The 23,020-nt window shown below is 33.8% G+C and overlaps 3 protein-coding genes across 7 annotated transcripts in view; 1 reads left to right on the top strand and 2 right to left on the bottom strand.

The window, feature by feature from the left end:
* LOC112465990 overlaps window positions 1-3,536 on the bottom strand; it is a 12,156-nt gene extending 8,620 nt beyond the window's left edge. The window contains exons 1-2 of one of the 2 annotated variants that reach the window (XM_025033822.1): window positions 3,264-3,536; window positions 1,089-1,206 (exon numbers count right to left, since the gene is read on the bottom strand). In XM_025033822.1, the coding sequence (XP_024889590.1) occupies window positions 1,089-1,199 (111 nt within the window). In that variant the 5' untranslated portion in view covers window positions 1,200-1,206; window positions 3,264-3,536. The other variant, XM_025033821.1, reaches the window with a different exon arrangement.
* Window positions 3,537-7,304: 3,768 nt separating this feature from the next.
* On the top strand, window positions 7,305-13,435 carry LOC112465994 (transmembrane protein 230). 2 transcript variants are annotated; one of them, XM_025033827.1, is made up of 4 exons: window positions 7,305-7,463; window positions 12,613-12,725; window positions 12,906-13,028; window positions 13,253-13,435. In XM_025033827.1, exons 1-4 carry the CDS (start codon window positions 7,436-7,438, stop codon window positions 13,388-13,390), a joined length of 402 nt encoding a protein of 133 aa, XP_024889595.1. In that variant the 5' UTR covers window positions 7,305-7,435; the 3' UTR covers window positions 13,391-13,435. The 2 variants fall into 2 exon arrangements, with proteins under 2 accessions (XP_024889595.1, XP_024889596.1); XM_025033828.1 differs by lacking the exon at window positions 7,305-7,463 and adding an exon at window positions 11,300-11,438 and having other exon boundaries at window positions 13,253-13,390.
* A 454-nt stretch (window positions 13,436-13,889) lies between these two features.
* LOC112465995 (protein PFC0760c-like) lies at window positions 13,890-22,894 on the bottom strand. 3 transcript variants are annotated; one of them, XM_025033829.1, is made up of 12 exons: window positions 22,739-22,894; window positions 21,645-22,463; window positions 21,291-21,566; window positions 19,520-21,179; window positions 18,747-19,347; window positions 17,618-18,533; window positions 17,012-17,254; window positions 16,023-16,241; window positions 15,539-15,721; window positions 15,194-15,411; window positions 14,854-15,009; window positions 13,890-14,696 (listed from the first exon to the last, which is right to left on the bottom strand). In XM_025033829.1, the coding sequence occupies exons 2-12, from the start codon at window positions 22,234-22,236 to the stop codon at window positions 14,490-14,492; spliced, it is 5,271 nt and encodes a 1,756-aa protein (XP_024889597.1). In that variant the 5' UTR covers window positions 22,237-22,463; window positions 22,739-22,894; the 3' UTR covers window positions 13,890-14,489. The 3 variants fall into 3 exon arrangements, with proteins under 3 accessions (XP_024889597.1, XP_024889599.1, XP_024889598.1); XM_025033831.1 differs by having other exon boundaries at window positions 21,291-21,563; XM_025033830.1 differs by lacking the exon at window positions 22,739-22,894 and having other exon boundaries at window positions 21,645-22,732.
* Between the last annotated feature and the right edge of the window lie 126 nt (window positions 22,895-23,020).

Genomic DNA, 23,020 nt, shown 5'->3' with positions numbered 1-23,020 from the left:
TACGCTCTCACGGTGTATGCTGAGTTATATCGATTCCGAGACATTGTTGTTACATCGAGAGTAAAACGTGAGACGGCGGTGCGTGGGGCGCGGAAGCAGATTATTGCAAAGGTTACAAAATAATGGATTTGATATTAGCCTGGCTCTCGTATTGCGAATTCATGTTGCTTTCTGCGGCTTTAATTGCATTATTGATCAGCAAAATAATTGTTGGTTTAATTTGGTGTTTGAAGAACGTGGTCCGAGATCGTTATTTATAGAAGGGGGCTAATTTGCACGCTGAATAAAATAATTAACCGTCAAAAAACACAATGTTCTTTTTTTTTCTTCCTTCCTTCTTTGATCTTGCAAACATAAGAAAATTCAATATTTATCAGTCTTCTGAAGTGATTTTTGAAAGTACGTGAATAAAGTAGGAAAAGTAGGAACATTAAAAGTAAACGAAATAAAAATCGAAATTAAAATTGAATGTCAAGTTATATTAAAATGACAATTTAAGAACTTTATTAAGTATCGTGGGAAACGCGCAACGCAACGTCGATAATATCTGGGCAGAAATATTATTTATAGCTATTTATATACATATAAACAAAGTCTCCTGTAATGAAAAAACTTTTACTATATATTTTCAATTTATTTTTTAATTAGGAATCACTCCCTTTTGCAGTTGTATATCGTTAGTTGAGCGATCCTATATATATTCCCCTATGTTATTCGCATTCTCTTTACTGGACGTCGGGAACTTTTACTCTTCCGTAATACTTCTTCTGCTTTCATCAACATCAAATTAGAAGCTGACGGCGCTTTATAGCCTCCGTGCGAAACGTGTTGGTAATTTATAAGACAACCGTATCAAGCGGGTGACAACAAAGAGATGTAATGTTCTAAGTCTAAATATATATAGAACTATTCCTCAGTAAAATGATAAATATATTTCTCAACAATTTTTCCTTATCCGTTATCGTAGAAACCATTAAGTACATAAACATGCGCCTGTTAACAAAAAAAAGAACCAGAATCGCGATAAGGAAGAGATTTATATTTTTAACTACAATAAAGGTGAACAACAGCGTGCAGAATAATAATACCTTCAACGAGTCAGGCAAGTATTCCGTAAGAAAATCCAAGAGCTTAGATAACTCCTCTTCAGCTAGCAGACGAAAATTCCGACCTCGTTCTACCGCTTCGGGGCACTCCATGCTGAAACTAATTACCGAAAGATTACTGCGTAAGTGACGTGTAAACTTTCGACTCTTCTTATAAACGTCGGCCTCGAGAACGAAACCTCCCGATTATCTCGAGATTAATTACGCGGAGACAAATAACTCGTTGCTTTATTTTGATGTGATCGATAATTGAATTTGACGAGAGAGATTGATATACGTAACTTTTCAAGGACTTGTGAAAAGAGTCGTGCGGCATTAGCGAAGGCACGCGACATGGCCTGCTTATTCATTATCGCCACACGCTGGTTTCAGTTTCCGCAGATTGATACGTATCGGCGAGAATATTATGTATATATATATAATCACGAATTGCGCGAACAGTTTGAGCTCAGCGTTAATGCATGTTATTAGCGTAAGCTTTATAATCTGAACTTTTCAAGGCCTGGCTCGTTGTTTGTAGTGCTTTACGCCGGAGTTCAGCTAGACTTTAATCTTTTATCCATATTAAACGGTCTAAAAAGCTCTCCCTACTATTGATAAGGCGTAATTAAGGCTCTGTTTTCATTGCGAAATATATTATTACGACATTCGAAGACTAGTAAAAATCATTTATCGATATTATATAAAGTAATATTTGTGGTAAACATCAAATTAGAGATCAACTCTGTTCAAAATAATTATCAGATCGAAAAATTGGTCCGTCCTTTCTATTTTTATGTAATCGCAGCCGTACAATGCAATTGTAATTTATGTGTGTTTGTTAAATAATGTCACGCGTATTGACATTCTCACATAATAGAAACGCGTAAGACAATTTGCGCGGATACGCAAGAAATGCCGGCGATATTACGCGTCCGCGGTGCAATGTGGGTCAGCATAACCTTCAACAAAATTTCCTCGGACAGTAAGGCTTCTTGTGTTTTAACGTACGCGCGAACTTAGATTCGTGAGATTACGACGCAACCGATTCACGGTTACGCTTGCGTTACGCAAGTCGTCCAATTATTGGTCGTGCAGCAAGTTAAAAAAAAAAAAAAAAGCGAGATATCCATTATCGCTTTACATCGAGGAATAAAAAGCTGATGCGTAAATGACGCTGAAATAAATTTGTTTTATAATGGCGCTCAATATTATTCCTGCAAATTGGCTTCGGACGAAGAAATTGCAAAAAAAATCGCGGCGCCCGAGATGCGAGTGATACGTGATGAATATCCCGATCGATAAAATTGGTTACGTAGCGTTTCGCAAATTTATAATTTACCTGTTCTCTCTCTTACGTCTGCGAAAGAGAACGACTCGAATAACTCGCACGGTGCGCAACGCCGCAGTAAACAAGTTCCGCGCTCGTTTATTAACCATAATAAATCGGTTATACGAGCGTAAACAGACAATGAAGGAAAAGTACCGCAGTAAAAATATCTGCTAACGATCTTAATCTTGCAGTCTTTACAGTTTTATCGTTAATCGATTTCAGTTGTGCTGTTTAGCACGAAATTGCGCCAAACTGTACGCTCGCACGTACAAGATCACCTTCTCGCATTACTTACGTCGTATCTGCATACTTTACAGTTGGGAATTGAAACAGCGAGAGTTTTATTCGCAGAGAAAAAGCGCGCTGGGCACTCTTGACGATAATTCGATAGCCAAATTGCGTTAAGTATCAATGGGAGCACATCCTCGTAAAACGACGTCGGAGGTCGTACGCACGCACGCCGGGTGAACGCGAGAAATTGCCGATGGTGCTTTAACGGAGAATTCGCGATGATGACGAGATGAGAGAGAGGCGAATGTGCGTATCTCGTTCGACGTACCGGCGCGGGTACGTTCGCGAGACCGCAAGCGGTATATGCCGTGCCGGTCCAGTAGCCGGTGTTGTGCGTGTTGTGCAATTCCCAATCCTCCCCCTGCAACCCCGCGGCTTGTAAGAAGGTTCCGGTCCAGATGTACATACGTCAAGTGGACGTGTCGTCCCCTCGTACCCTCGCGTCCGTCGCGTCACTACACGTATAGTCTTCTTGGACCGATATTTGCCGGTCATTTGCGTCTCGCATTAAATTGGCGTGCGTATATAATACACGCGCGTTTTAATCGATTTACCTGAACGAACGGCAGGCTGTCGTTCACGTTCCGAGCACGCCGTGGGGTTCCGTCTCCCCGCGGATGAGAACGACGGACAGGCCGACGTCTCGTACCCGGGGACCGTTGTTGATTGATTCGCACCACTGTTCCCGATTGATCGCGCGCGCGAATTTCGGTGGGGACCCGCTTCGGTGTTGCGAAGCGGAGCCTCCGCCGCGGCCGCCGAGGGTGAGAATGGTCGCGGGGCTGTTGTCAAGGGGTAGTTCCAACGGAGGAGGCACCCACCCTCGCCGCCCCCTGAACCCGCACTGCCGCCCCTGGGCCACCGTCGCCCACCGTGCACCGAGCGCCGTCGGGGGCGCGACGGCGCGCAAGCGTCGCGACGCCGGCAGTGCCGCGGTTCAAACCGTCAGCGCCCTTGGAAGGTCTGCTCTGCTCTTGCAGGGCCGTGATGACGTAGTCCGCGGATCCGCGACAGCTGAGTCGATTCTCTCTCTCTCTCTCTTTCCTTCTCATTTCTGCCGAGAGAAAGAGAGAAAGAGAGCCGGACGTCGGTCGCGTCGCGAGCGAAGCGTTTTGCATGATGCACGGGCGATCGTGCCGCGCGCGTAAGGTGGGCCAAAGCGGCTCGTAAATTACAGGTACGAAGGTGGCACGAGAGATCGTTAAAAGCCGGCACACGCACACGAATGCCAAGTTCACGTTCCACGGACGAAACAGAATTTACAATCGCGGGGCCCTAACCCTCCGCGCTCTCTCGCGATTGTCACCCTATCGCGAATACAAACACGCGCGCGCGAGTGTCGGAACGGTAAACGCGAATCGCGGCTGAAAACACGCGATATTAATCGTGATATAACACGAGAGAGCTCGGTTATAATGCTGAATGAAAACCGGTGACGGGAGAACAATCGTGCACGCGTCCGCGCGTCATCGCGATGACGATGGGTGAGAAAGGCACGATTTCCGGAGCCCGTGGTGCGGCACGCTCGGTTTCTTCCTTGCGCAGAAACTACAGAGTCTCCCGCATTGCCTCTTTACCCCCCGAAAAACTTGCAGCGGAAGCTAGGGTCTTGCAGATCCAGCCGTCGCATAGGCGTCATAAATTTATGAAAAATTTTTATGGACGTATATATCGTTTCGGATCAATTTCTAAAACAGTTGATATAATTTTCGTATTGTGAAACAGAAGAATTTTACCCATAAATAGATACTCTACGATCAATTACATTTTTAAAGTGGTACACGTGAACTAATTCAATAGTCAAGCGAAGCACCTACGTGCCCATGAAGAATTCTAAATGAGCGCTAAAATGAATTTATAATGAGTAAATTTCGAAGTACCACGTTTCTGGGAACGCCGTGGAAAATATTTCAATGTCGCGCACGTTTTCATTTAAACGTCGAAAATGCAACCACTTAGTAATTACTGTCCGTTTAGACTAATATGCTTTCGCTAAGTGGAAAACAAATTCAAGGAAAGAGATAAGTTCACGTATAATGTCACTAGAGGCGATAAAAAAATTGCATTTGCATTTTTTAAATAAAATAAAAATTATTTATACGCGAAATATTATAAAATACGTTTGATTAATAATTTGTCATGTGTATATTTGTACATAAAATGATATTTAAGCTCAACGCGCGATTAATGAAACATTTACCCTCTGCCATATTTTATATTGTAAATTTCGTAGCTCAATGTGATGCTTGTGTTCCTTTAAAATTAAATCATTATGCCGTATTATTAACCCTCCGTCATCCATCTGTTTCTGCTAACGCCGTCATTCACATGGGGCTTTTAAGTCCACCCTACTTTTATATTCTTTTATGTTCTGGGCTTTCAAAAAATCCTAAAGAATTCTGAATTAGTTGTCAACATCTCTACTACAATATATAATAGGTTTTAAAGTCAAATATTAAACTGAATTGTTTATACACAGCGAAGTTTGAATATAAATGGGAAAAAATGGAAATTTGTTTGGAAATGTATAACTTTGCAACAAATAAATGTTAACAAAAGTGATTGCAGAATTTTGTACTTCAGACTATGACCTTTCAAAAGAATGTAGTCTAATTTGGGTCGACTCCAAAAAGTATAATTATTTTAACAAATAAAAATGATGAAATTTGAGAGGGATTTATTCGTATGCTAAATACAGAGAAAAATAAAGTTTAACTTTCTTTTGCTTAGAAATAAACTTTTATTGTAAAAAATTGTTAGTTATATAAAATATCATTACAAATATAAAAGAAAATAATAAATAACCCTTATAGAAATTTAATACTGTAAGTGATTTTTTGGCTAGTGATTAATCATTTAATAGTGTTTTAAGTGATTAATTACTAGCCAAAAAATCACTTACAGTATTAAATTTCTATAAGGAAAAAAGTAAAAAAGTATTGTATTGTTCGGCGTTTCTTTCCGTCATTTTGTAAATAATACTCTACTAATGATAGAAGTGCTTTAATTAGCAAAAACTATTAGAAATATAGTGAAAAACCGAAAAAAAAACATTTACTTACGTCGGTAAACAGTAACGCCGTCATCCACATGGGTCCTAGCTCAAACACGCATTGACGGAAACCGCGGGCGTCACCGCGGCAGCGAAACCCCTCTACTGTCAACTTTCTTTAGGGGGGATGCCAAACACCGCCTCCACGAAGAAATGCGAGAAAGACATTTCACTTGGAGCTTTAAAGCCCCATATGACGGAGGGTTAATCGCGAGAAGAATTAGGAAATACGTTTATAAAACAAATAAGACAAGCAAATGATTGCGCGTACAAATTTCTTTATCAATATAGTCATGCTCTTTTAAAATCGATGTTTCGCGTATATCTAATCAAAATAATAGTGAAATGTTATCAAGTTTAATTCAATTGGAGTCCGCGCATAGCACGCGACTTACACCATGAATGCTTGCCGCACTCGCTGTTCCATTTGCCCCACCCTTCTTCTCGTTTAATTACCATCCTCCGACGTACTATCGTAACTTTCTAATTCAAGACAAAGAGCGTTTTATACATTTATGTGAGGCCGCGCTATAACTGTCCCACAAAATGTGGCCAGAGCGAATCCGTTTTACGGTGCAATATCACGAAAGGTTAAAACACGTATCTTGAAAACGTTATCCGGTCTCGTACTTATTGTAGCGTAAAACGGGAAAAGTAAAAGTAGATTATACATGATGCGTCTTATTGTCTTTCAATTAAGTGTTTAGTGCATGTGAAAAACCATTGTACAAGACAATGTTTTCTTGATACATTAACAAGTTTAAAAATAGTACACTCGTAGTTAGATAACTTAAGAATGTCATAGAAGTGTTTTATTGTATAAAAATAAATTTAGAAACATTGAAAAGCACATAATAATTTTATACATAAAGTGTTAACATGAGAAATATATCATAATCTTATTGTTTGAATATATTTTCCTTCAAAAAAATGATATTCTTCATACAGAACTATACTTTATCAGATTAATAATCTTTTATTTCCAGTTAGTCGTTACATCAATAATTGGATCGATGAAAAATTTTGAAATTTAATAAAGTAACACAGTAATAAAGTAAGATACAGTTTTTTAAAAAACATTTAAAAATTTTGATCAACGGCAATGCAGATACCGTCAGTAATATATAAATCTTTTACGCGAGATATGATCGTATTTCTTAATACTTCGCCATCACGTACTTCAACCTCAGATCGACGTACAAAAAATATAGACTATCAGATTTGACATCAATTAGCATAAAATCCTATCTAAATCAAATATTGCTTAATACGAGGTTACTTCACACAAATGAACATCTTGTTTATTTATTCCAAAGGCGTCCTCTGTTCCAAAGTCTAACGTAAAAGCGGCAGAGATACCTAGCTCCCGATTCAATTTTGCAACGTCGTCGATGAGATTCCGCTCTATTTCGTCCTTGATTTCGTCAACGATTTTCGTTGGCATTTATCGCGGAGGTAAACATGCTCGGCATTTACTGCGCATCGCGGGGCGCGATCCACCCTCGCCACGGTGCCGCACTGTCATCGGGCGTCGCGACGCAGAGGGTAAGGCACAGCCTCCTGCACTCTTCCAGATCGATCCGTCTGGCCGACGAGCAAAATCGCTAGGAAGTCTTTTCGAGGCCTAAAGTCTTGCTATGTCAACCGGCAACGGCACGTGCAACGTCGATCGCTATGTCAAGCTACCGGGGATCCATATTCGGTATGAGTAACTCTCGTTACGTGCGATTGCGATACGTGATTAATTATCAGCGATTACGCGAGCCGCGCGAGTGACTCTAACCTCGGGGTTCGTCTGTCAGTGAGTGATAACTATATAATAGTTCCTGTGTGCTGGATACCTTCCTCGTGACTTACTTTAACAAACAACTTTAATAAACAATTCGATTGATATCTACAATCCGACCGGTTATTTTCCTTCTTGCGAACAAGATCGCGAGAAATTTTCACTCGAATCGATCGTGCAATATATTTTCGAATCACATGGAAGAGGATCTTTATTAATCGTTGATCTTTATCGTATCTCCTTTTCGAGTTTTACCGTAATGAAATAACGATCGCGCGAACGGTCTTAGAATTAAAGTCGAAGGATGCCACGTTGACACGATGTATATATAGTTAAGACCTCTGGTTTTTCCTCACTGCAGATATATTGAATTTCGATTTACTGATGCAGGATAATGAAAAGAAATTATTTCGTGCATTTTATCGTGGTATGCAGACGCAAAAACTATTTACTTCTATGCACTGCAAGAAAAAGATTTGTAATATAATATAATAATTTGTAATATAATATGGCTCTAATGAAAAAATAAAAGTCAAGGATAAAAGCAGAGCATAAAATAAATGCGGGAATGGAAATTCTACAAAATTCTATAAAAATATTGAAGAGCTGTTGAAACATTAAACCCAACATTAAACTTAACATTAAACCTAATATTAAATCTGAAAACCGCATGCATTGATCAAATTAACATTTGATATGATATTAAAAGAGTTTCTATCTGGAGCGGCTAAAATATATTTAATGAATTTTTTTTCCAGTAAACGGTAAAGTTTTTATGATTGATCTTTTTTGGGGAATTATTTGATAATTCCCCAAAAGATATCATCGATTTAGTTTGTAAGTGACTGTTTTAGCACATTGACTTTATTACAAATCGAAACGTTTGTCACATTATTTATTTAAATTTATAACAAATTCTTAGCATATACATCTAGCTTGGTTCGTTAGCCCCTTTTGTCTCCTTTGTTTTTAATTTTTCCCTAAACCCTAACCTGTTGTTATAAAAAGATATATTTTAAGAAGCAAATATCCAAATAAGAAAATTGAAACTCTCGTTGTTATGTGTTTACTCTTGAACAACATTTCAATACATCTCCAGTAGATAGTTCCTCGTGGGTTTTATATCATACAGGTATATTAAATAGGTTTTATATGGACTTCCAATATATTTTAGGCTGTAGAGGCAGTTCATGTTTGTAAAGAGCAACGGTACTTTACTAGCTTACAGCTATTTACGCCGAACAATAATTGGTTTTCGTTCGTTGACAATGTAGTTATAAATAGCCTATATTTCTGTCTTTATATCTTCAATAGAATGTGGCTGGTTCTTTACAATTAAATCATTTGGTGAAATTTAAATTAGATCATAAATCAACTTTCCTTGACCTTTCCCTCCTAAACAGTTTGTTCTCCTTTTAAGATTTTTAAATTCATGCGTTTTCTACCTGACCAATGCATTCCTTTTCTTACTACCACATCATCATGTGATTTAATATATGTATAACATAATTTTTATTGTTGCCATCGTTTATGTACGTCGTGATTTTATGCCGTATTTTTCTTTTTCCCCACACTGCTGAAATGATTCCTTAAGTATTTTTTGTCCTGCTGTGCCCCATAATAAAACGTTCAAATTCTTCGGATTTAAAAATCACTTCGGAAAGAAAAACATGTTTTACATACAAACTTGATTTTATTGTAAGTCTAATATTTTGTTGCTGTGTTTTTCTATTAGACTTGTAACTCTAAAACACAGTGACGAAAATCCTCTTTTTTTTTCATTTCCGGATATACATAATTTTGATGATGGAAAAATTCCCAACTTGTGAATTTTTCTCTTTTTCCTCTTCGACCGTCGAAAAGGTCAGAAAAGTTCATATATTACTTTGGAGGCAATGTAAATTTGTTCAAAACTGGGATAATATAAATTCGACAGAAATTCGTTGCATAAATTCTACATCTCGCAAAACAAATTTACGCTACTTATTCCAACACCCAATATTCTCATCGCTAGAGTAAATCAACAATTTATTTCAAATGTTTTGTTTATTAATGAATCTGATTTTATTATCGGAATATATCCGCAAAAGCATTGCAATACTATTCCAATCAACGAGCGCTAGCCTTAAATTTATTTTGTTTTTGCATGTTTTGCAGATCGGATCATTGATAGCAGAAAATACAACGAAAAAATTTATTATACGATATGCACGCATATGATCGAGAATGATATTTTTGTCATTCTTTATTTTCAGCTTTTCTGCAAATGTGTACTTACACTTTGAGCGCTAGATGTGCTATACCGTCTTATACTTTGTCTCACAGTCCAACGATTTCTTTGAAATAAACGTTTTCTTTGCCTTTCTATATATGTACGTGTCATCGTGATCTTTTACGGTCCATTTCCAAAGAATTTTCGTATGCATTACTTGAAGTGTGAAAGCGTTCTGCTCGCTCATTTTCTTAGTGACAAACTGTTCGAATATTTTTTTTGACCGTTGAAACTGCTATTAAATCTAAATATATTAGGGGAAGAATGTCTATATAAAGGAATAGTATATAGAGGATTAAATCCCTTGTTGGGGCAAGGACAAACTTAGATATGGGTCTACCTTTGTGGGAAAATGATAATAGGGAACGACAAATCACCAATTTCTGCGGAAAGAGAGTTTCGGACATTCCATTCACTTGTAAATTTTACAGGTATCACCAAAATATTTTAAGGACATATTTTTAAGATCTAAAACTTGAAAAAATGCGAGAAAATTTTTTTTTATATATAATTATATATAAGATATGTTCATTTCATATATATATAATATGTAGATGTTTCCTTTCTCTCTCTCTCTCTCTCTCTTTCTCGTATAATTTCTGTTCTGTTAATAAAAAGAATTAAAAGGATAATTATAATTATCGCATTGGTTTTTTATGAAAGTGAAGTTTGAGGTAATGAAAAAAAATTGCCCATATTATAATTATATATAAATGTAATAATCGTACATAAAATATGATTACATGTATGTGATCATATATATAAAATATAATTTAGTCGCAATTTTACTTTTTAAAGAAAAACAATGCAAAAGCTGTTTTAAAATTATTTTTCAATTATTCTTATTATTTTTCTTATTTATTACGGACAACTCGACGGACAGAGATTATGCAAGAAAAAGAATTTTGTATATGTATAATTATAGATTTTTACATATACTTATTTCTATATAAAAAATGTTTATCGGGTGCCACGGAGGCACATGTTAATTATATTTGACAATAGAACGACTTACAATTTTAGTCCTAATCCGAATTGTTAATTAAATCTTGTTGGATTAATTAATTTGGTATTAGTTGCTTTCCATTTACATCTAAAACTCAGATAATTCTCACTTGTGATGTCATTCTGTCTTTATTATTCATTAATTGCCGAAAAGGGATGCCAAAAAAGGATTGCCAAGAACGGACGTCACAAGTGAGAATTATCTGAGTTTCGATGTAAATGGAAAGCACCTATTAATTAAATCCTAACGAAATAAATGTATTAAATATATAATTCTGTTGTTTCATCGTTCGATTTCCCGTCTCATACATATTTGCCGAGATTTCGTCCCTCTTCGCAATCATTCGCAAATTACATTCTCGTTCAATTTTAATTAGTTAACACTCGCGGTCGTAGATAGCAGCGGCGGACAGTAAATATAAGTGTCGCCATCTTCGAACAATACGACGAATCATTCTTATCTTATGTGCGTAAGGTGTGTTATTTTTGTTACTTGTCTCGCGACAGTGATACTATACGTTTGACGTAACGCTTCCTGGCGACGACGTAGTGTACAGTTTTGTTTACGAAAGGACCTCTTTAACTCATGAACATGAGCACCGCGAGATAATTCGGTAATTACGTTTATTCAACATAAAACAATACATGCACGAGCAAAGGAATCTCCGGCACTTGCGACGCTACGTCAAAACTGAAGAGAAGGGAAAAAAAGAGAGAGAGGGGGGAAATGAAAAGATTGATCGTTTTATTTTTAAGTAGCTCGACATTTAACTGTGTACAGTGTATATAATTTCTTAGGAAACGTGTCGTCTTCTGATGTTTACACGATCAACATAATTGGATTTGCGACTACGTACTTAACTGCATCTTGCTCGATAGGCTAGCGTTCTCGCTTTTCCAACGCTTCATCTCAGTTATATACCGTGGACGACACTTGAATCTCTAAATGCTCGACAGAAAGAAAAGCCTTTCTGCACTTTAATCCGTCGAGATTAATATCGTACAGATGTCGTTCGAGTAATTAATTCAACATGCATAGGATTAACGTAGGTCAACGCTTGTCAGGGGTGTCGGGGCTCTCGAGTCCTCTTCTAACTAGAGTCCCTCGAGTAAAGAGTTTTTCGTCCACCGTCCACCATTTTCAGACCAACTGCGGAGCGCTTTTCAAAAACGTTCAAATCAGTTTGGTATCTATGCAGTTTACTGATAGAAAAATTTTAATTCGCTAGTTTATATGTATATAAATATTATTATTGCTATAATAAATCTGTAAAAAGATAACAGTAGAACATGCAATTTCTTCGTAGCTATTATAGTCTGAAACATAAAATAGTTCAATAAAAAATTGTCTAATTCTCACTTGAGACGTTCTATCTCTGGGCAATGTAATTAAGCGTTGAATACGAAAATTGTACGCTTGGATTTGTTAAACAAAGCGAGATGATTCGATGCGCAGGTTGTCATTTAATTTAATTCATTGGACGTGTTCATTGATATATGCCGATTATTACAACAAAACCAAGCCGTTTATATACGCAAATGGAAATGTAAATTTTGTCAGAAAAGCCACATTTTCCTACATTTTCATTTTTTTTTCTTTTTTAATATTCGACACACAATACTGGGGTATATTAAATGAATGAATGAAATTATTGCAGGTGGATTATTAAATTTTCAGTACGAATGTATATAGCTGCGCTTGAAGTAAACTAATTAAAGTTTTTAAAACTTCATAAAACAGGAAGTATTATTCACAACAGATAATAATGGAATGATTTTGTTTTTCAGACTATATCCATAAGTCGAGTATGTGCAGGAAAAAAGTTCGGAGTGACAGACAATTTGACAACGTGGATTATACACAGCTTACGGAAACCGATAATGGTTTCTTTGATTCACAGGTGGGTAAAAAACAATGTGACAAATCAGCATCATAAAATATAGTTTCTTTGCGTTGTTATTGCGCTTGAGAATTTATTATTTAATACCTCAAATTAATTATTTATTAATTACATTTAAAACGTTGTGTTTCGTACAAGCAGTTGTGTTATCTGTAAAAGTGATACTTTCTTTTATTTCAGTTTGTAAGCCCACCAGTGAAGATACCATGGAAGGCTATTACATTAGCAGCCCTCCTATTCGTTGGAGGAACCATTATGCTCATTATGGGAAGCTTGATTGTGAGTGGGCACATCGACTCGAAAGTAAGATTTATTTTTATATGAAATTGTAATTGTACCGTGATGTCTTTCAAGTAATAATTTTTCGCATGTATGCAAGTATGAGAGATGATCTTATGTAATATATTCAGTATAATCTGTAAGTTAAGCGATACGTACTGATTACTGACAGCATCTGTCGAAATTAAAATAAAAATTATTTATTAAAATAACGCGTTATTAAAATAAAAATTCTGTTTACGTTACAGTATTCAGATCGGATGTGGCCAGTGATAATTTTAGGGGCCTTGATGTTCATACCTGGGGCTTATCACATGAGGGTAGCTATTCTAGCGTATCAGAAAGTACCTGGTTATTCTTTTGACGATATACCTGAGTTTGATTAAGATTTATGCATACGTGCACACAGTACTTATTTATTGACTCTATTTTTTAAAAAATCAATTTAATGATGAGAAATCTTTTGTTCATATAGTAGATTGCATAAAGAATATATTTCGTGCTGGGGTATTTTGTATAGAGTTAAAGTAGCGAAATGAAACACATTTTTAGCAACTTATGACTATTACCACTGTGTTCCTTTACAAAATATCTTCTTTACATTTACGCAAATATAAAAAAAAAAAACTACAATGCAATGTTGTTATCAAAAACGTGATAAAAATAATTTAAAAATAAATTCGTCTATATTTATAAAAACAATTGTGATCAAAATACAGCATTTATTACGAAATGTTGGAATTACATAATATGTTTTCATGTTTGTATTATTTTCTCAGACCTGATAAATATATATCTATGTAAATTAATTACCATGTGTACAGAATTTTTTAAATTTACTTTTTTATATATTTGTTTATTACGTATAATTTTATACATACAAGGTAAATAGATAATCGTGTGATAAAAATTTATATATAAAATTGACAATTGTGATGGTATAACATATTTGTATGCTACATGATAAAACGATTGATAAAGTCACAAAAATATAAATGTCTGTAATATAAAAAAAATAAAAATTAATAAACAAATCTTTAGTGCTTCTCTTTACAACACATTTTAAATGTCATGTCACATAATACAGAAATAAAAAATTGTAAATAAAATCTATGGAAATCGTAAATATATTTTCTAAACATTTTGCGCGCACGATTTTCATTACTATTTTTATTAAAGTCTGAAGTCTGGTCTAAAGTTTTCTGTTAAAGCTTGATTAAACCATTGTTGAGCTTTTAGTCAAACTAATCATAGTATGTGTATATAGCGTAAATATACATATATACGCTTGACATTATAAATTTTTTTTGTCAGTATGAGGACGTTAGATTTTAAGAGGATAGGGTATCTCATTTTTCGATACTTTCTCTCTTTCTCTTTTTTAACATTGAAACAATTAATATTAGTTGATATTAATAAGTAGGTATTAATGTTGTGTTACTTGATCTCGTAATGCACTACTGCTCGAGAATAAGAAGTATGATATTAATTACAATGTTCGGTTTTTAAATAATTTATGATACTTTTGCTTTGTAATTTATATATTCTACCTTTCCTGCTAGACATTAATACTAAAGGTGGATCAAATCGAGTTTTCAAAACGTTTCTGATTAATGTCCTTAAGTTCGTAATAGCTTTATTATTGTAATAGTTCTGCAATTCCGCGCAATACAACTGCTCAGTATATTTTATCTGTAAATTAAAAACATAAAATGTGTGATAGAAATATATTATAAATAATTATAAAATAGAAAGGATATTGTTAGTCGTATTGATTAGTATGCCAGATATGTAAAATGTTTTAAACATAATTTGTAAGAATCCTATTTATAAAAAAAAATATGCTTACCTCCAGGATAAGGTATACTTTGATACTTTGAGGTTTAGCAAACTCAATCGCATGTCCAAAATTTATCATAAGATTTTTTAACAATTGCAGAAATATAAGATATATTTCTTCTTCTGTCAAATCATTATTTATAATGATGTATGTTACTGGCCACAACTATATTGCGAATGTATAATAAATATATTCGTATTAAGTAATTTAAGAATTACAAGTGTTAAGAAAAAAAGTATATACAAAAATATATTAAATATATCAGAGGAAAACATCGTTCATAAGTTGATTAGAGTTATATTCTATTTTGATTATATTAATGTGTAAATAAAGTTAATTACATATTTACCTTCATTGTTGGGTAGACACCTATGCCTTCTGCGTAATTATATATCTGTCTGGCTAGACCTTCGTCCAGGTGAGTTAACGTTGCGATTAGCGCACGACACGTTGTTGTACTTAATGCAAAAGTATATTTAAGTATTAAGTTAGCCATCTCTATGATTAAATTCGTGTCTTTTTTTGACAAAGATAATATTATTAATTTGTCCACGTAACAAGATAAATCTAAAAAGGTAAAGGATAAATTTTATTGCTATGAACATTATTAAGAACATAATATAATTATAATTAATTTACGGTATAAATATGATAATGAATCGCGAGAATATGTGCATATAAAATTCTACTTTACCTATTGGGTAATACTGACTGTATTGATCTTTAAGTAAAAATTGGAAAATAAAGACGGCATGTTCAATAAATTCATTACAAAATGAATCCAATAAGATGTGCATTATTTTGTTCCGTACACGCTCATCGTTAATGGTACTTTTAACATACCACTTATCGCGACTAGTACATATAATATTTTGGTCTGAAAAAATTAATACAGGTAAATAATGTATTAATATGAGAGAAATAACGATAAAAAAAAAATGACTTAAAATATATTTCGTATGTCAATTTATATATATATATATATATATATATATATATAATTGACAACGAATTAACATTAATTCGTTAAAAATCAATTATATTTAATGTCAAATAATTTTATATTAAGAGTATTTGTGGATATTTTTTTTATGTTTATTGCCAATATTTTCCACTTATTATTTATATGTATATTAAAATTTCTGAAAGAACAATCGATCTCTGCAAAGTAAACTCACATTTAAGTAAATCATATGCTTTTATGACCTCTTTGTTAGCTAAGTAAATTTCAGCTGTTAGCAAGAAATACTCGGCATTGTATGGTAAATTATACATATGAAGTGATTGAATCAACCATAATGCAAGCCCCCAGGCCTCCTTGTCCACTAAATTGGTCAAAATGTCTAATCCTATTTCAAATAATATTTTACCCAGAATGTTGAAGGTACCCATTTGGACTGAAAAGTCCAAATAATATACGAATTAGGTAAAATTGTAAATAAAATTTGTAGCCTAAAATTCATTAATATTTTATTTATTTTATTATAATACGTTATACAACATGTGATACATAAAATATATCTGATACATACACCGTAAGTTATTCAATCAATAAAGAATATTTTTTCATAACATTAAATGAAAAATATATTTTAGAATATCATTATGCCAAAAATATTGTAACTGTTAGTATAAAATTATATCTTTTGTCATATATAACTCTTGATACTTAAAATCTACAAAATAATATATATTACATGCATTAGTTTACACAGTAAAAAATTTAATGTCCCAGAAAGTCCACTCTAAATTTTGTGTTAAAATAACAATAACTCATTCATCGTGTTATTTTTTACATTTAGAAATGTTATATCGACATTTTTTAATCGATATAACATTTCTAAATGTAAAAATTAACACGATGAATGAGTTATTTTAACACAAAATTTAGAGTGGACTTTCTGGAACATTAAATTTTTTACAGTGTATATAAGTTGTATTTCTATATATGCATAGTAATAAGTTTGTAGATGTACAAGTTGGTCGTCATCACATTATAAACTACTTGATCAACAATATGAAATATGAACAATGAGGAGAAATAAAAGCATTTCAATGAAGTAAGTATGTACTATATAGTACAGTGTATAGTATATGTTATAGTATAATACAACCTATATTATTTAATATCTCAGGTATTTCGTGCGTTATTTAAAATATTTGTTACCTGTACGACGTATGATGTTTGCTAAGTGGTACTCTGAACGTTTTACCTCTGTTCGAAGTATACTACAACAAGAGCGAACAAATAACGTAGTTTCATCTTGCATTTCTGAATAATTTTTTAAGATATTAATAACATAATCATAATCTTGATGTAGAAGTCCCTTCTTAAATCTCTCTAAATCCACATAAAATTTCCAAAGATGTTTATGATCTCTATAAGCAGATCGTGCTTCGGATAAATCATCTACAAAAAATAGACAAATAAGTAAATATATATATATATACACACACATAGAAAAAACGATGTACTACCACCAGCATTAGACTCATTAAAAATAATTTTGTTAATTCAATAACAGTACTAATGAAACAAATAAGATCTTATTAAGGGCATGATGTATTTGTTTCATTAATATTGTTATTGAGTTAACAAGATTATTTTCAATCACTGTTGTTAGCTAATGCTGTTAATACATCATTTTTTCCATGTACATATATAAAATAGTTGTATTTTTGAAGGATTTGTTATAGAAAAGATATGTATGTATGCATGCGCGCGCGCACATACACATATTCTTTCATAGCCAACAATAAAATGAATAATTACCGATAAGTCGCAGTGTATAACTTTCCCCGTTCACTTTGGCTATATGGTCCTCATTTTCATTTGTACTTTTATCTATAAAAGTACTACTGCGTTTCGGAGATTCTATCTGTGATCCATTTCCATCAGGAGAAGCAATAGTTTCCGATAACCTTTCTCCAAAATTCTGAACCAATACCGCAGGAGGATGAGAAGATTGAGAAGCAATAGTTTCCGATAACCTTTCTCCAAAATTCTGAACCAATACCGCAGGAGGATGAGAAGATTGAGAAGCAATAGGTTCCGATAAGCTTTCTCTAAAATTCTGAACTACTACCGCAGGAGGATGAGAATTGTTTGCAGTTTTACCAGCCACTAAGTTTTTAAAGCGTTCTATCACATTTTTGTCCAATGTTGATAGTAACGTAGTAGAGCAAACTTTTCTTATCAAGTTATCATTAACATCTTGAATATCAGTGAATTTTTCATTCACTATACATTCAACCAATATTTTCTGGATAATATGTTGTGGTATTATGTCCGGTGACACTTTCAAAATTAAAGTTCTCACAGTATTCCAATATTCATTCGGTTTGATGTTTTTTTCAATACATGTTAATATGTTTGTAAGATTGTTTGAATTTGTAATCGGCGTAATGTAGTCCACCAAACAATCCACGATTGTTTTTAAAGACATTTGTCTATTCAATAACTCTGTAATAGTATTATTTGTGATGTAATTCTTTGTATATTGCGTTAATAATCCCCCCGTATGAAACATTCGGTACATAGTCAAAATTTGATCAATAGTTAATTTCTGTAATGACTTAGAATATATCATTCTGCACAAAAAACTATAGCCAGACTCTAATGTCTCTTTCATCGTATCTAGTATCGCTCCAGAATCTTCCGAGTAAATTCCATTAACGAGTTCCTGCAACTAAAAATGAGATCAAGTTAGTATACAAATGGTTATATGCAGGGGTAAAAGCCATAGTGGTGTAAGTCAAATTTTTTCAAATATTTATATATTGTATAGGTTGCATCTATGCACACGAGTCAATATTTTAAAAAATTGAACTTACACACTATGGCTTTTACCTCTCCATGTATAAGAAAGTAAAATAATAGAGTATAAAATAAGTGTACTTACGTCATGCATGTATCTACAGTATGCTTGGTTGTTACAGATACCTCTCCTCAATAGCGTATAACAATATCCATTGACAAGGCTAGGAATTTTGTTCTTAATATTTTTTCTCATCCATTGAGATTTTACTATTTCTATATTTTGGATAAGTGGTGGTATTTTTGATACAGTTTTAATTTCAGGTACACAATCTGTAGTCCGTCTCAATTGATTGTTAAATTCCCTTTTTGTCTCATCAGTTTTATTCCATTCTTCTGTATCATCTTCAAATTTTTCATATTCTTTGTTAAATTCTGTTGCGTTCTGTTTTATATACTTATTAAAACTGCTAGTAGTCATTATATATGGTACATCAGAATGTAAAGATTTGCTTGGTTCGTTTTGTTCACTTAAAAATGTAGACGTTGCACGTGGTACATCAGAATGTAAAGATTTGCTTGGTTTGTTTTGTTCATTTAAAAATGTAGACGTTACACGTGGTACAGCAGAATGTAAAGATTTGCTTGGTTTGTTTTGTTCATTTAAAAATGACATCACTTGTGGTACATTAGAATATAAAGATCTCCTTGGTTTGCTTTGTTCACTTAAAATTGCATTTTCAGAGCTGTAAGAACAAATAAATTTCTAATTATTGAGAATATTGTAACTTATATACAATAGATATTATTAAATTGCAAAATATGTCCATTAAAAAAATTATTAACCTTTTAGAAAGTTACAAAATATTAATAATATAATATTAAATTCCGTCAAATTTGTTTCCAATTTATACTTACAGATTTGTATCAAATGATTCTGCAAACAGAGAAATGCAATCGTCATCATCATCATCATCATCATCATCATCATCTTTATCTTTATTTCCGCCAGTTGTATATTTCTTTCGTATATTAGTATCTTCATAAATACTTTTATCTATTTGATTTATATGTTGCGTTTCTTTCGGTGAGCTAGGACAATCCATGTGATTGCTGCAAACTAGATCCGTTTGAATATCTTTCTCTTTATCCAAAGTTTTACTAGAAACTGGTTCTTCATCGAAAAAGAGTCTTCTGCAAAATTTCTTGTTTTTCATTGTACTTGTTGAAGCACTTATATCATTTTCATTATTTAAATCTATTTGCTTAGACTCTACATTATTTTTATTATTTAACTTATCTTCAGATGTCGATAGTTTGGGAGATGGTTTTGATCTTTTTTTATTCAAACGTTCACGTAAGTCTTGCTCTGTTTTTTGCTCTTTGGAATTATTTTCTTCGACTATATTTGATTCTAATGTTACCGTTGTATCGCTATTTGAAAAGTCATTAAATTCTTGACTTAATGATTTAGCACTTGCTGCATTATTCTGCTGCCAAGTCGTTCTATTTAATCTCCTTTTTGAGATTAAGTTCATATGTATAGTATCTTCTGCTGTACGCTTTCGATTTTGTCTTATAAGTTTCTCTTTGTTGACAAGTATTAATGATCCGTTGACCTTAGAGCTTACATCTACATCCATAAGATTTGAAGTGTTCTTGTTTAAAATGCTTTTATCAGAATTTTTGTTACATTTTTTATCACCTTGTAATGTATTACTTTCATGTTCATCATCTGATTTATTTGATTGTTCTTGGTGATTCAAAGCATAATCTTCATAAGTTCTCATAATATTCATAAGGATTGTTTTCCTATCAGTATCATTAGCATTTACATTATTATGATTATTTCTTAATTCTATCAAAGAATCATTTTTACGATCTATTTTTGTACCGTGTAGTTTCTTATTATCTATATTTTCATTTCTTAAATTAATGCTATTAAGAGCTGACGTAGACTCTGACATGTCTAACATATCCATTGATCTATTTATTTCAGATGTATAATGTTCTTTTTCTCTGAGAATGTTTGTGGATCCAAGTGTGTTATCATTATCAACGCAAGAAACTTGCTTCAAATTGCTATTAGTATTATATCTATCTTGTTCTAGAAAAACTTGTTTAGAAAAACTATTCTGTAAGCTCTTATCACTCATGTTTACTTTCATAATTTTTACAGTACCTTTTGGTAAAATATGATTTCCAGTTATTTTTGGTAGTTTCTTTTTGTTATTATTTGTCTTATTTGCACATTGTTTTTTATCATATGTTGTAAGAAACTCAGACAGTACCGTAGTACCATTAGTCTCGGGCGCTGTTGAACAGATGGGCTTAGAAACGAATGCTTCTGAAACACCTGTTACCTGCATAGTACTATCTGTAGTCAGAGATGTATCGCTCGATTTTGTTCTCGCATAGATTTCTTTTTTATCTTGGCTTCCATTTATGCTATTATATGTGGTCAAAACATTGTCAGAAAGATTCGCGTTTTTAGATTTAAAATTTGTCTTAACGTCTTCAGATGTTCCAGAAAATTTATTTTCTACGTCTTCCGTATTATTTGTATTTGGGAATACATCTAAAAAGATAAAGTGCCCTTTTAATAGATTTCTTAAACTAAATTTTTAGAGATGTCTTTTGCTTCTAAAACATTATCAAACGTAAAATTAATAGCAGATTAATATTATACCTTTAACGCTTTTATTCTTTCCAATGTTCAAAGGAAAGTGTTCCAGTTTTACTTTGCAAACTGCTCCACCAGCAATAGCAGCTTTATATAAGGTATCATTATTATGCTTTTTGATGGAGTTACATTCTGTATTCGACTTCTGTGGAGCTTCCACCGGATGAGCTTCATTGGATATCTCTTGCATCTTGCTATTATAATCAGTAACAGTTAAAGTTTTTGCATCCAAATAAGTATCACCATCAGAGTCGAAGTTAACCGATTCCAAACTAGTACCTACTTTATATTTAAAAAAATAGATAAAATTTTACACATTGCAATACATAATACAACGTAAATAAGTTCATCATATGTTACCTGATTTATCGACGTATTTTCTTTCAGATCTGACTTTCTTCCCTTTTGTTGATTTTTTCTTATTACGACGGCTTTTATTATTTACTGGCACAATCTTCTTTTGTGTGAGACTGCAATACGTGTTCGAAGATATGCTAGATGTTTGGTCATTACTTTTACTCGAAAGTGACTTAATACTAGTATCACGTTTTAATTTCAGCTTTTGTGCTACAAATCCCAGCTGAATTACTTTAGGACACCGATTGTACGACACGTCGTTTAAAAGTTTAAGATTTGTACATTCTTCGTTTTTCTTTTCAATTAATTTTTTCAAACTTCTTGTTATACGAGTAGTTTCATCCGCTGTATTATCTTCCCGCACATTATCCTTTAACATCCAATTAGAATTTTTAGGTGTATTAATACATGGTGACGAATGTTCTAACTCTTCTTTTTTCTTTTCAGAGAAACGCAATTGGTAACGTTGAACTAGATCTTTATCTACAGCAATGTTATGCAACACAACCATACACTTAGGAAGGTCTTTCAACGCTTCTAACTTGTCATTACTTTTTGCCCGTGCATTTTTCCTGTCTTTTGTCTTTTTTCCCATTCTGTTTGATTAACTACTAATACATACGTTGGTGCTAATGCTTTATGAAAACCAGTTTTCAATATATCTTCACTGTCAATAGTAATAAAATCCTTTAAGCGTCTAACTTGACCAACGCATATCTTCATCGCTCTAGATCTTCGAGAAACGTCGTTTACATATTATTCTTCACGTTACACAGCCGAACATCGTACGTGGTGAGCATCGCGGATACAGTATAAATCAACCTAATGGAAATATATCCAGCATTTAATAAACGAGGCAAGATGCATGGCATTTTACACATCAACAATTCACATGGACACGGACGTTGTGCGAAAAACTACACGGTGGCCCGACAAGAAAGAGATACATCGGGGGGGAATATCAGATTACAAGGTAAGCGGCCATTAGACCCTTTTATCCTCTCTCTCTCTCCACGATAATCAACAAGTTAATCCTCCTCGTTGTGCAGTTCTTCACACACCCCAATCAAGTACATCGACACGATTATTACTCTTACATCTGTTTATCCGCATCCAGAAACGTGCGTATACGCACATCACGTGCGTGTATTTCTCGGCCCAGAGACGGTCTTCCAGAGGCTGATAAAGGTGCCACGAGCTTTACGCTAATCGGTCGCGGACCAATTCGCAATGAAGTCCCGCCGCCACGCCGGTTCGCCGCGAAAATATTCAAGTTACTGGCTTCGAGAATCGCAAGCATTTGTATCGATATATCCAGCGACGTTGGCGCCGCCAATTTACGCGTACTACGTAGGCGGTAGGAGTAAACGTAGGGAGGG

This window comes from Temnothorax curvispinosus, unplaced genomic scaffold (genome assembly GCF_003070985.1).
Source record: "Temnothorax curvispinosus isolate PA1 unplaced genomic scaffold, ASM307098v1 QBEX01015719.1, whole genome shotgun sequence".
NCBI lineage: Eukaryota > Metazoa > Arthropoda > Insecta > Hymenoptera > Formicidae > Temnothorax > Temnothorax curvispinosus.
This window is presented reverse-complemented; position numbering and strand designations above follow the sequence as displayed.

What these genes read in the sequence shown, in the direction of transcription:
- LOC112465995 (XM_025033829.1), bottom strand. Translation starts at nt 22,236, where the DNA reads ATGGGAAAAAAGACAAAAGACAGGAAAAATGCACGGGCAAAAAGTAAT. An exon ending in GAATCATTTGATACAAATCT is followed by an intron (nt 19,348 to 19,519) that starts GTAAGTATAAAT and finishes TTGTTCTTACAG; the next exon opens with CTCTGAAAATGCAATTTTAA. An exon ending in AAGTATACCTTATCCTGGAG is followed by an intron (nt 14,697 to 14,853) that starts GTAAGCATATTT and finishes TTTAATTTACAG; the next exon opens with ATAAAATATACTGAGCAGTT.
- LOC112465994 (XM_025033827.1), top strand. Translation starts at nt 7,436, where the DNA reads ATGTCAAGCTACCGGGGATCCATATTCG. An exon ending in CTACCGGGGATCCATATTCG is followed by an intron (nt 7,464 to 12,612) that starts GTATGAGTAACT and finishes TTTGTTTTTCAG; the next exon opens with ACTATATCCATAAGTCGAGT. An exon ending in ATGGTTTCTTTGATTCACAG is followed by an intron (nt 12,726 to 12,905) that starts GTGGGTAAAAAA and finishes CTTTTATTTCAG; the next exon opens with TTTGTAAGCCCACCAGTGAA.